Raw genomic sequence first — 12,767 nt, 5'->3', positions numbered from 1 at the left:
ATTGCAGTTGCCCAGCCTTATAAGGTAACAAAGCAATGATTACTGGGGCCACATCTGATAAAAGGGGTTGTAGGCATGATTCTCTTAAGATGGAGTTGATTGTTTGGTCTTGGCAGATCCTCAAAAGCTCTCTGCTCTAAATTTCTGCCAAAAGGTTGGGTGATCTAGACAGATCCCACAAAAAAGAGAGATGAATCTGAAAACAAGCTGTGAAACAGCCCATGCAGGAAATAGGAAATGACTACTGCTTCTAATAAAGTTACACATTGTGTTCATAATTTGTCATCAGGCCTAGCAAAGTTCTTCTCTAGTAAAAGGTTTCATAGCACATTTGAGGCTCACATGTCTTTTGGTATCTGGTTCTGCCTTCTTTGGGTCATCTGCCCATCATTCAGTCTACTCTACACAGCCCATAATCAAGGACAAAAGTGGTAAGGACCTAACAGAAGCAGAAGACATCAAGAAGAGGTGGCAAGAATACACAGAGGAATTATACCAGAAAGATATGGAGGTCTCGTACACCCCAGGTAGAGTGGTTGCTGACCTTGAGCCAGACATCTTGGAGAGTGAAGTCAAATGGGCCTTAGAAAGCACTGCTAATAACAAGGCCAGTGGAAGTGATGATATTCCAGCTGAACTATTTAAAATTTTAAAAGATGATGCTGTTAAGGTGCTACACCCAATATGCCAGCAAGTTTGGAAAACTCAGCAATGGCCAGAGGATTGGAGAAGATCAGTCTACATCCCAATTCCAAAGAAGGGCAGTGCCAAAGAATGCTCCAACTACCGCACAATTGCACTCATTTCACACGCTAGCAAGGTTATGCTTAAAATTCTACAAGGCAGGCTTAGGCAGTATGTGGACCGAGAACTCCCAGAAGTGCAAGCTGGATTTCGAAAGGGCAGAGGAACCAGAGACCAAATAGCAAACATGCGCTGGATTATGGAGAAAGCTAGAGAGTTCCAGAAAAACGTCTACTTCTGCTTCATTGACTATGCAAAAGCCTTTGACTGTGTCGACCACAGGTTCCTCCTGGGAATCGTCGCCGTATCTGGTCGCAGTGGCGGCGCCAACATTGCCCCCCTTCCGTTAGTACCTCGTACGACACGGGACCGGTCACCTTGGTGACTGTGGCGGGTACCCATGCTGGGCCTGCCCCAAAATTCTTTGCATACACTGGGTCCTGGGCCACAAATGTCCGGGGGTTCCTGCCTTTCCCCACCACTACCTCATCCTGAGCTCTGTCGGGGTGAAGTCGGTCCAGTCTAGTTGCAAGGCGCCGGCCCATTAGTAATTCAGCTGGGCTCCGGCCCGTCGTTGTGCTTGGGGTGCTGTGCTGTGCTAGAAGAAATGCGGCAAGGCGGTATTCCCAGTCCCCTTGTGTCATGCGGCGGAGGCTGTCCTTGGTGGTCCGCACCATGCGCTCCGCTTGGCCATTGGTGGCAGGGTGGAATGGTGCTGAGCGGATGTGGCGGATGGCGTTCTGCGCTGTGAAGGTCTGGAACTCCTCTGACGTGAATGCGGTTCCATTGTCCGAGACGAGGGTGTCAGGGAGCCCGTGGGTCGCAAACAGCTTACGTAGTACCCGGATGGCTGCCGCCGTAGAAGTGGACGGTACCAGTGCGACCTCCAGCCATTTGGTGTAGGAATCCACCACTATGAAGAATGTTTTTCCCTGGAAGGGGCCAGCGAAGTCCACGTGCAAGCGTGACCATGGATGTCGGGCGGACTCCCAGGGCTGGACTGGGGCCCTTGGGGGATCCGGGCGGGATTCTTGGCAGGTCTGGCAGTGTTGGACCCAGGCCTCTATCTCTCTGTCAATCCCCGGCCACCACACATAACTCCTGGCAAGGGCCTTCATCCTCACTACCCCTGGGTGTGTCTCGTGTAGGGCTGTGAGGACCCTTTTGCGGAGGGGCTGGGGAACAACAACCCTGCTTCCCCATAACAGGCACCCCTTGTGGGCCGACAGTTCATGTTTGCGGTTTGTGTAGCCAGCGAATTCTGGCCCGGGGCTGCTGCTGGGCCATCCTCGCCACACCCAGTCCAGGACCCGGGAGATGACCCTATCTTTTGTGGAATGGTGCGCAACTTCTTGTGCCTGAATGGGTCGGTCGGGAAGCAGCTCCAGGGTCATAACCTCTTGCGCAGGCGCTGGGTCGGGGCCTGTTTCTGGTAGTGGTAGCCTGCTGAGGGCGTCTGCGTGGCCCATCGCCTTCCCAGGGCGGTGGATTAGTGCATACTGGTAGCCGGCAAGGAAAATTGACCACCTGAGGACACGTGGAGACAACACTTGGGGGGTCTGCTTCTCAGGGGCAAACAGGCCAAGCAACGGCTTGTGGTCAGTCACTATGGTAAAGGGCCGCCCGTACAAGAAATCATGGAATTTTTTTACGCCCTTCACGATTGCCAGACCCTCCTTGTCAATCTGTGAGTAGTTTCGTTCGGCTGCAGCAAGCGTCTGGGAGAAGTATGCCACCGGCACCTCTCTTCCATCCGGGAGTTGGTGTCCCAGGACAGCGCCGATGCCATAGGGAGAGGCGTCGCATGCCAGCACCACTGGCAACCTCTCGTCGAAGTGTGCCAAGACCGAGTTCGAGACGAGCAAGTCCTTGACTGCCTGGAATGCGGCCCTTTGTCGCTGGCCCCACACCCAAGGGGCCCTTTTATCTAGGAGTCTGTGTAGGGGCTCCGCTACCGCTGCCTTATGGGGAAGGAAGGCATGGTAAAAGTTCAATAGTCCCAAGAATGACTGAAGTTCGGGCTTGCTCTTGGGCGCTGGGGCCTCACAAATGGCCCGTACCTTGTCACCGGTTGGATGGACCCCTTCTGCGTCCACCTTAAATCCCAGAAAGTCCACCTGCGGCACTCCCAGTAAACACTTTTCCCGCTTCACCTTGAGGCCCGCCGTCTGGAAACGGTGCAGGACGGAGCGGAGGCGGTCCTCAAATTCCTCTGGTGTGGGCCCGGCGATCAGTACATCATCGAAGAAGGGGGTGACACCAGGAATCCCTTTAAGGAGAGAGTCCATTAGATTCTGGAATATGCCTGGTGCCACGCTAACGCCAAATTGCAGCCGCTTTACTCTGAATGCCCCTCTGTGCGTCACAATCGTCTGAGCCTCTGCTGTGGCTTCGTCCACAGGCAACTGTTGATACGCTTGGGCCAAGTCCAGTTTGCCAAAGATTTTTGACCCAGCCCGGGTGGCGAGGACATGGCTGACCACTGGCACTGGGTATGCATGGGCCGTGAGAGCCTTGTTTATGGTGCATTTGTAGTCTGCACAGATGCGGACCGAACCGTTAGGCTTGACGGGTGTGACAATTGGAGTTTCCCAGGGGGCGTTGGGCACCGGCTCCAGCACTCCTTGCTCCACGAGCCGGTCCAATTCCTCGTCTATGCGGGGTTTCAGGGCAAACGGGACCCGGCGGGCCTTGTGCCTGATGGGTCGTACAGCGGGGTCTAGCTGTAGGGCAATGGGGGGTCCTGTATATCGTCCCAATGCCCCATCGAAAACCCCTGGAAACTCTTTGCATATGGCGTCCACGTCCACTTGTAAGCTAGTGCGGTTCACCCCGGTAACGGCTAGCCCCAGAGGTCCAAACCATGCCAGTCCCAGTAAGCTAACGTAGGGGCCCTTAACTACCAGCAAGTCCAATTGTTGCTTTCGCCCTCGATATTGCACCCTGAAGGTCCCCACCCCCATAGTAGGGACCTTACGTTTCTGGAAGTCCCGGAGGGTGAATGGGGCCGGCCTTAGTTTGGGACCCCCATTAGGGCACAATTCCCTTAATGTTCGGGCCGAGATTATGGATAGAGTTGAACCCGTGTCCAGCTCCATGCGGCATGGGGCTCCCTCTATCTGTACCTCTATATAAATTTTCTCTGTGCTGGGATGGGGCAACTGGAATACCTGGTAGTCCGTGATCTCCGTCGAGTTGCCTTGGTGCATGGTGCCGTGTGACCTGGGGCTCCTGGGTTGGTCATCTGATGCTTGTCGACGGGTGAGTCGAGCCCGACACACCCGGGCGATGTGTCCCAATTTTCTGCACTGCCTGCACTCTGCGTTGCGGAAACGACAGGTCCTCCTCTCGTGGTTCTCCCCGCAGCTTGCACAGTTCCCTCCTTCTCGTCGAGGCTGCTGTGGTGTGTATGCTGCTTGAGTGCGCCGCTGTACTCGGTGTACTTCCTCCCTGTCAGATTCGGATTCGTCGGTGAGGTCTTCGTGGTAGACCCTCGGTTGGGATGGCGGAGCCGGTCGTGCCTCTTGCGTTGACCTCTCGGCGGCTTCGGTTGCCAGGGCTTCCTCCAGAGCAATCTGGAACGTGAGGTCTTTTTTGGCGTAGAGGCGTCGTTGCAACATCTCGTCCCTCAGGCCACCGACGAGGCGGTCACGAAGCATGTTCTCCAATTCTGAGAAGTTGCATAACCGGGCGGCTTGGCGGAGGGAGGTCACAAACCCAGTTATGGTTTCCCCCGGGGCTTGCCGTTTTGCGTAGAAGGCATTTCGGCAAGCTACCACCGAGGGCTGTGGTGAGAAGTGCTCCTTCAGCCGTTCCATTATTGTTTTGTAAGAGACGGTAGCGACATCTCTAGGTGCAAGGAGAGCCCGGGCGATTTCAAACGTCTCCTCTCCACAGACGCTGAAGAATGTCGCCCTCTTCATGGCATCGTTGGTGACTTCTTTCGCTTGCAGGAGGAAGTTGAAACGGGCGGCGTACCCTTCCCAGTCTCCTGATGCTGGTTTGAATGGCGAGAAGCTGCTGTCGGTTGCCATTCTGGGTTCCTTGGGTCCTGGAGCTGAAGCCTGGATGCACGGTGCGATGCAGCGGTGCAGCAGGTGGCGGTGCTGCGGTGCAGTGCGTGGTGGCGGTCAGCTCAGCAGGATCCCACCTTCGTCGCCAGTGAAATATACTCGGAGTCAAGAGTGAATTTCATGCTCTTTATTCAGCTCATAGTCATCAAGGAGGAGAAGAGAAGACGAATGGCTCTTTTCCCAAAACCATCTGCTTATATACATTATTTACACAATGGGCCTTGCGTGATTGGCTACTTCAGGGCTACACCTGTGGGCCAATTATATTGTGGATTGACTTTTGCCTGCAGCCTGATTGGCTGCTCCTACAGGCCAATCAGGTAGCAGATTCACTTCTGCCAGCCGCCTGATTGGCTGCTCCAGCAGGCCAATCAGGTTGCGGATTCACTTCCACCTGGAGTTGGATTGGGTAGCTCCCGCTGATTCTGAATCCTATTGTTCTAGGATTCAGCTCAGTACATAACATATGGCAAGTTCATAAAGAAATGGGAGTGCCTGATCACCTCATCTGTCTCCTGAGAAATCTCTATGTGGGACAAGAAGCTACAGTTAGAACTGGATATGGAACAACTGATTGGTTCAAAATTGGGAAAGGAGTACGACAAGGTTGTATATTGTCTCCCTGCTTATTTAACTTATATGCAGAATTCATCATGCGAAAGGCTGGACTAGATGAATCCCAAGCCGGAATTAAGATTGCCGGAAGAAATATCAACAACCAGATCAAACAAGTGATAGAGTTGAAAAAGATTGGAGGAAATTTAAGATATATTTAGGGAATTATTTCTGAAATTAGAAAGTTTGAATATCTAGAGAAATACAGAAGTTAAGGCAATAGGGAGAAAAGAGGAATTTAAAATGTGGAAAAATTGGTATATAGTAGAAAGATGAGTATAAGAAGAATTAAAGGGAGTATATGATGAAAGTAAAAAAGATGAAACAGAAACTGCTACAGATGTGTTTAAAAAGAAAATCAGTTAGTGGGGAATTGGGGAAGCCAAAAAGACAATGATTTTAAAAAATGGATTGAAGATGATATGTTTTTGTTTTGTTTTGTCTGTATTGATGTATTTTTGTATTTTTTGTGTTTTTGATATTTTGTGTTCTTTATGTTATAAAACAATTAATAAAAATATTCTTAAAAGAAAGAAAAAAAGAAATATCAACAACCTCAGATATGCAGATGACACAACCTTGATGGCAGAAAGCGAGGAGGAATTAAAGAACCTTTTAATGAGGGTGAAAGAGGAGAGTGCAAAATATGGTCTGAAGCTCAACATCAAAAAAACCAAGATCATGGCCACTGGCCCCATCACCTCCTGGCAAATAGAAGGGGAAGAAATGGAGGCAGTGAGAGATTTTACTTTCTTGGGCTCCTTGATCACTGCAGATGGTGACAGCAGTCACGAAATTAAAAGACGCCTGCTTCTTGGGAGAAAAGCAATGGCAAACCTAGACAGCATCTTAAAAAGCAGAGACATCACCTTGCCGACAAAGGTCCGTATAGTTAAAGCTATGGTTTTCCCAGTAGTGATGTATGGAAGTGAGAGCTGGACCATAAAGAAAGCTGATCGCCGAAGAATTGATGCTTTTGAATTATGGTGCTGGAGGAGACTCTTGAGAGTCCCATGGACTGCAAGAAGATCAAACCTATCCATTCTTAAGGAAATCAGCCCTGAGTGCTCCCTGGAAGGACAGATCGTGAAGCTGAGGCTCCAATACTTTGGCCACCTCATGAGAAGAGAAGAATCCTTGGAAAAGACCCTGATGTTCGGAAAGATTGAGGGCACTAGGAGAAGGGGACGACAGAGGACAAGATGGTTGGACAGTGTTCTCGAAGCTACGAACATGAGTTTGACCAAACTGCGGGAGGCAGTGCAAGACAGGAGTGCCTGGCGTGCTATGGTCCATGGGGTCATGAAGAGTCGGACACGACTAAACGACTAAACAACAACAACAACAACAACACACAGCCCAGACCAAGCAAGCAAAGAGGAAGAGGAAAGCAGTTTAGTGATCAGACCAAGAGTGATGTTGACTCATAAAAATGTTATCTGGCACCTGGAAATCTAAGCTGTGCTTGTGAAACAAGTCAAACTGGGCACTGTGGGGGGAAGACAAAAATTCACCAGGGTTCCATCCAGATTTGATCTGGTGAAAAATTCTTTATCATCCTCAGTTATAACAAACCCTGAGCATGAGAACACCTGAGTCTCCTAAAGGAAATTGCATTGGGATATGGCTTAGAAGGTAACGGGGGCGGGGTGTGTGTGTGTGTGTTACTAATTGTTGACCAAGCAGTGTTGGACGACTGGCTTAAAGTACAGAGATTGTACGTAAAAGTTGTTATTGTTTATCTGAGTGGGAAGTATGTTCCACTGCTTTTCAAAATGAGAAAATTCTAATCTGGATTTCATCTACATTCTTTTAATTTTTGAAATTATTAAATGTGAGTCCAAATAAATGTGGTTAGTTCTGATTATGGGGGTGGGGAACTCTCACAGAGGGATATTAAACTGAATACCTAGAGCACAGCTTGAAAATTTTCTTGGCAGACTATAAACCCAGTTTTAGAATCTCATTATATTGCCATTGATCTCCTGAGACTTTGGTTTTCAGTGATATTATCTTCCTTTTTGTTTCCACAGAGATGGAAGGAGGAGGAAATTTGTAGCTTGCCCAAAAGGAAACTTGGTTTTTCTTTTCACATTCAGAGTGAACTTAAATGAAAAATACGTTACTGTACAAACATCCTGGCACATTAAATTCTTGGACTTTACCCAGGTGCAGTGTTATTGCCCCTTTGCAAATAATAGTGCAAGTTGACATGCTGCTTCCTGAACAGCTTTCCATTGCAGGGCAAATAGGTGCGAGATGGTTTGGAGGAGTAGCTTCAAGTAAATGTTGTTCAAAGTAAATGGTTCTGTTGCAGAAGTGATCCTTGGCTATATACGTGCAGTTCCCTTCTGGAATGCAATCATGATTTCCAGAGAATGTGAATGCCCTAAGAATCAACTGCATTCAGAGACCTAGGCTGTTCCTCCTCCTGTTTTTACAATCACTCTGCTTCCAGAATCTCTTGTATGCATAACAACTACCAAACTACAAATTGTTTTGGTCCAAAACAAGGAATTAATTTGCAGTGACATTTATCACTAAGCAATTCCAGCTCAAGATTTTATTTTATTTTCCCTGCTTGGAGACTATCTCCATGAAAGAAAGAAAAATGTGTACACTGTCTTCCTGTGAAAGCGGCGGTCAGTTGTGTTTTCCTGCAAATACATATACTGGGGAAGCCATAGCACATTGGGCTGTTTATGGGAGCTCATCCACACTTACCATTGCTCTGCATTTCTAGGCACAGGTCTGGGCTTTGCAGGCCATTTCCAACAGCTTTTGTCTTTGGCCTGGCATTTTCCTGGTGAAAACCCACTCTCTGCTGTTGAATCAGAATAATTGGCAATCCATGGAAAACCTGAATTGCCATTTGCTTTGATTCAGCAGTAGAGAGTGGATTTTCCTGGGGAAAGCGATGGGACCAAAAAAAAAAAGCACTTGGACACCGACTGAGAAAGTGTGGACCTGTGCCTAGAAAATGTGGGGCAAAAGTGTGGGATGAGCCCTAGGATGTGGGTCAAACCCAAATACATAGCTGCCAAGTTTTCTCTTTTCTCGCAAGGAAGCCTATTCAGCATAAGGGAATTTCCCTTAAAAAAAGGGATAACTTGGCAGCTATGCCCAAATAGTAGTTTTCTTGGGAAATTGAATAGATTTGTTTTAATTTTACATGCAGATCCAATTACCATATTTGGAATTGGGAATACTGTTTTGCCAGGGTAGATTGGGTGGTCCTCATTTTAGGGTGTGGGTTACCACTGCTTTCTCCTTAACTAATGGTATCTGCATGTGTATTTGCTACATTTTTGTCCTAGAGGCACCTTTAACATCTTGCTTCCTGCACTCATGGCACAGTGTAGATTCTGAATGGTGTGGATTAATCAGCAGTGTTATGGAGTAGATAGTCTCTCGTTACCCTTCTTGCCAGCAGTATTAAGAACATACCGGTAAGAAGAGCCTGCTAGATCCAGTCCATGACCCATCTAGTCCAGCATCATGGTCTCATAGTAGCCAGCCAGATGCCTGTGGGAAGCCTGCAAGCAGGACCCAAGCACATGAGCACTCCCCATTCCTGCAGTTTCTAGCAACTGGTATTCAGACGTATACTGCCTCCAACCAGGGAGACAGAGCATAGCCATCTGGCTAGTAGCCACTGGTAGACCTATCCTCCATGAATTTGTCTAATCTTTTAAAGTCAACCAAGTTAGTGGCTATTACTGTCTCCTGGGAGAGCAAGCTCCATTGTTTAACTATGCACTGTATCTGATTATAATTCAATGGAGCCATGGTGTGCTTTACCTATCATGCTACATTCCCAGCTCGATTCTGCCTAAAACTAGCATTCCAAGTTGATACTCACTTCCACAAAAATGACTGGCCACATAAGTCATAAGACTAGGGCTAGATTAACCGTTAAGCAAAACAAGCACGTGCTTCGGGCATCAAGGGAAGGGGGGCACCGCAGAAACTACAGAAGGTTAGTTTTGAGGATCTGATCAAGTACTTTGCAATTAGAAAAAGTAGGAGGAAATGTTTCAGATATTAATATAGTGGAAGTATGCAAAAACAAATAGCATTTTCCATTTTACTGTGCCTAGGTTTCATTTCATTTCAAAAAAATAGAATTTTATTAATGTTTTATTAATAATGTTAATGTTTTATTAGTGTTTAAATTTTGAATTAGATATGATATATGGGGTAACAAAATCTTTTAAGTGCTTAGGGCCTCTTAAGTCTTAATCCAGCCTGCATAAGATGTACTATTTTTGTACGTCTTCAAGGAATGTTTGACGCAAGGTTGTTGATTCCTTCCCCAACTCTGCATAAGGGAACAGATCCTTTTACTGAGACGCAAGCTAGGATTAGGAACGCCATTACAAGCCCCTCTTATATTGGATGGCTCACAGGAGAAATTTACAAACAGTAAACAGACCTTTGGTTAAGTTTTAAAAGCACAATGCACTCATCTTTAATATGCTGGGGCCCCAGTTCTACAAGGTGTTGAGAGGAACTTTCAGTATCAACTGATTTCATGGGTAAATTGAAAGCACTCGGTATCTGGAATGAATAATGGGGCTCTTTGCTGTCTTTAATTTGGAATAAAAATATTCTTGGGGTTTAGCCCACAATTATTTATATTAGCTCATTTTTGCTTTCATTGTAAAAAATGTAAGAGGGAGCCATTCATGACTTCCAACTCTCTTAATACAGCAGGCAATTCCAGATCTTCATTGCCTGAGTCGGTGAACTTTTTTAAGAGCTTCCCAAATTCTTGCGGCATCACAGCGAAGGGTGGTTTTAAAAACTATTATTGTTATTATTATTATCATCATCATCCTGCTTGTCAGACATCACAGAGCAAACATGGATTTGCACAGCCCAGAGAAGATGACATAGCTGCTTTATTGGTTCGCTTCTCTCCCATTGTTCTCCGTTGAAGCCAGCAGAGCAGCTTCTGCCCTACATTCCTGGGAAGTGAATAATATCAACGGAGATTATCATTACCCTCTAGTACCACATCTATTACTAACAGGCCATTATAAAGATTGAGTATAACCTAATTAGGAAATGCTGTAGTCAGCTGGGTGTGGATGTGGGCCGGTGAAGAATCGTTTTACATGTGCTTTGTTTGTTATATATATGGGTGTTCACAGAGGATACAGGAAAGGTACCTAATGCGGTTCTCAGTGCTGAGCTCAGATTTCACAATCAGGTCTCACATTCCTCATATGAGCGGAGGCTGAGCCAAGGCCAGGGCTGAAGTTTCTGCTGTCTGAAGCCTGACGCTGTAAACGCTGCACAAACACAGAGCCTGTGTGAACCAAATTTGGCTATCTGCTTATTTATTTTAAATTAAGGCATATTAATGGGTAGATTCCAAAGTTTACTGTATGAAGCAGGAGGTACCCTCCATAGGGACACGACCTCCATCATCTACAATTCCATCTGGACTGTCTCAGGGAATCTAGGCGAGAGCAAATGTTTGTTATCCTTACAGAAGGTGAAAAGTTGTCAATTTTCCCACCATTTCTGCTAGGAGGTGAGGACCGTGATTGGTTGCCTAACACTATGATAGCCAGTACCAATCATATTCTGATGAAATTAATAAGAACATGAAACTTACCTCATACTCAAGGGATGACTGAGAGATGGCCTTGAAAGATGCTTGAATTTCCCTAGCTTGTTGGTACCCATCGTGAACCATCAACCATGGCTGCCTTCACACCACTGCAAGTTTCTCATACAAATTGCTGCCTAAGTCCAACTGGCAAATCATTTCATGGCCTTCATAACCATGTAACCACAGCATAAATAGACTTTATAAAATAACTGAATAATCCCCAATGGAAGGTGGAAGCCCCTATGGATGGGCCTTAAGTGCTGGAACTTTGTCGGTGGTATTTATTCATTTAATTTACATATTAAATTTCTATACCACCCTTAATTCAAAGATCACAGGGGCAGTTAACAGCATAAAAATGTAGTAGCACCCTGTTGCCTGAGGATCAAGGACGAACTACACATTACATGCAAATCAATGCAACAAAGCCCCAACAGGTGTTTTTGTGTCTTTCTTTGAGTGGAGGAATGGCATTGGTGCATATCCCGAAAGTGTCCTGGAAAAACCAGGACATCCTTTTTTTTTCCCTGCAAGAGCATGGCAGCCATTTGGGATGCTGTGATTTTACGCTGAGATCTTGCCTTGAAGAAAGCACTTTTTGGAGAGCGATGAACTCATGCAGCACCCGAAAACACACATTTTGGGATGCTGCGAGAGCACAGCCGTGAAAAAAGCTCATACAGTGGTACCTCGGTTTGCATGCGTCTTGGTATGCATACATTTTGGATAACAAACACGTCAAACCCAGAGGTGTGTGTCCCAGTTTGCAACTTTTTTTTTTATTACAACCCATTTTTTTGGATTACGATTTTTTTTTTGGAGGCCCCATTGGCGAAAGTGTGCCTTGGGTTACAACCTATTTTGGTTTACAAATGGACCTCCAGAACGGATTATGGCTGTAAAGCAAGGTACCACTGTATTTAGGGCTAGATCACATCTAGATCAAGGGAAGTAATAGTACCACTGTATTCTGCTCTGGTCAGACCTCACCTGGAGTACTGTGTCCAGTTCTGGGCACCACAGTTCAAGAAGGATACTGATAAGCTGGAACGTGTCCAGAAGAGGGCAACCAAAATGGTCAAAGGCCTGGAAACGATGCCTTATGAGGAACGGCTTAGGGAGCTGGGTATGTTTAGCCTGGAGAAGAGAAGGTTAAGGGGTGATATGATAACCATGTTCAAATATATAAAAGGATGTCATATAGAGGAGGGAGAAAGGTTGTTTTCTGCTGCTCCAGAGAAGCGGACACGGAGCAATGGATTCAAACTACAAGAAAGAAGATTCCACCTAAACATTAGGAAGAACTTCCTGACAGTAAGAGCTGTTCGGCAGTGGAATTTGCTGCCAAGGAGTGTGGTGGAGTCTCCTTCTTTGGAGGTCTTTAAGCAGAGGCTTGACAGCCATCTGTCAGGAATGCTTTGATGGTGTTTCCTGCTTGGCAGGGGGTTGGACTGGATGGCCCTTGTGGTCTCTTCCAACTCTATGATTCTATGATTCTATCTCTAGCTGGTCACATGATTTACGCAGGAACATGGACAGGAAGACACACATCCCAATTTTGGGACTCAACATGTTGGAGGGCATGTTGGTGCCCCACTGGCTGATTTTCCATCCAAATTTGTCCTCAGTTTCTCCCCCTGCATCACCTTGACTGGATTAAATCTGTGAATGTACCCTTATAAATAAATATCTGGAGACCTATGGAGAAGAAA

The 12,767-nt window shown here is 46.8% G+C and overlaps 1 protein-coding gene across 1 annotated transcript; it reads right to left on the bottom strand.

Annotated features, from left to right (window-relative positions):
• Window positions 1-1,064: 1,064 nt before the first annotated feature.
• LOC148686319 (uncharacterized) lies at window positions 1,065-5,951 on the bottom strand. Its single transcript, XM_088666542.1, has 2 exons — window positions 3,915-5,951; window positions 1,065-3,013 (listed from the first exon to the last, which is right to left on the bottom strand). Exons 1-2 carry the CDS (start codon window positions 4,776-4,778, stop codon window positions 2,975-2,977), a joined length of 903 nt encoding a protein of 300 aa, XP_088522668.1. The 5' UTR covers window positions 4,779-5,951; the 3' UTR covers window positions 1,065-2,974.
• Window positions 5,952-12,767: the final 6,816 nt, after the last annotated feature.

This window comes from Zootoca vivipara, chromosome 3 (assembly GCF_965207765.1).
Source record: "Zootoca vivipara chromosome 3, rZooViv2.hap1.1, whole genome shotgun sequence".
In the NCBI taxonomy this organism is placed as follows: domain Eukaryota; kingdom Metazoa; phylum Chordata; class Lepidosauria; order Squamata; family Lacertidae; genus Zootoca; species Zootoca vivipara.
The sequence above is the reverse complement of the archived record's forward strand: the minus strand, read 5'-3'. Positions and strand labels throughout refer to the sequence as shown.

Bases quoted from the DNA above. Each gene is read 5' to 3' on its own strand.
- LOC148686319 (XM_088666542.1), bottom strand. From the start codon at position 4,778: ATGGCAACCGACAGCAGCTTCTCGCCATTCAAACCAGCATCAGGAGAC. The intron at 3,014-3,914 runs GTATTCCAGTTG...CTCTCCTTAAAG, and splicing joins CGGAGATCACGGACTACCAG to GGATTCCTGGTGTCACCCCC.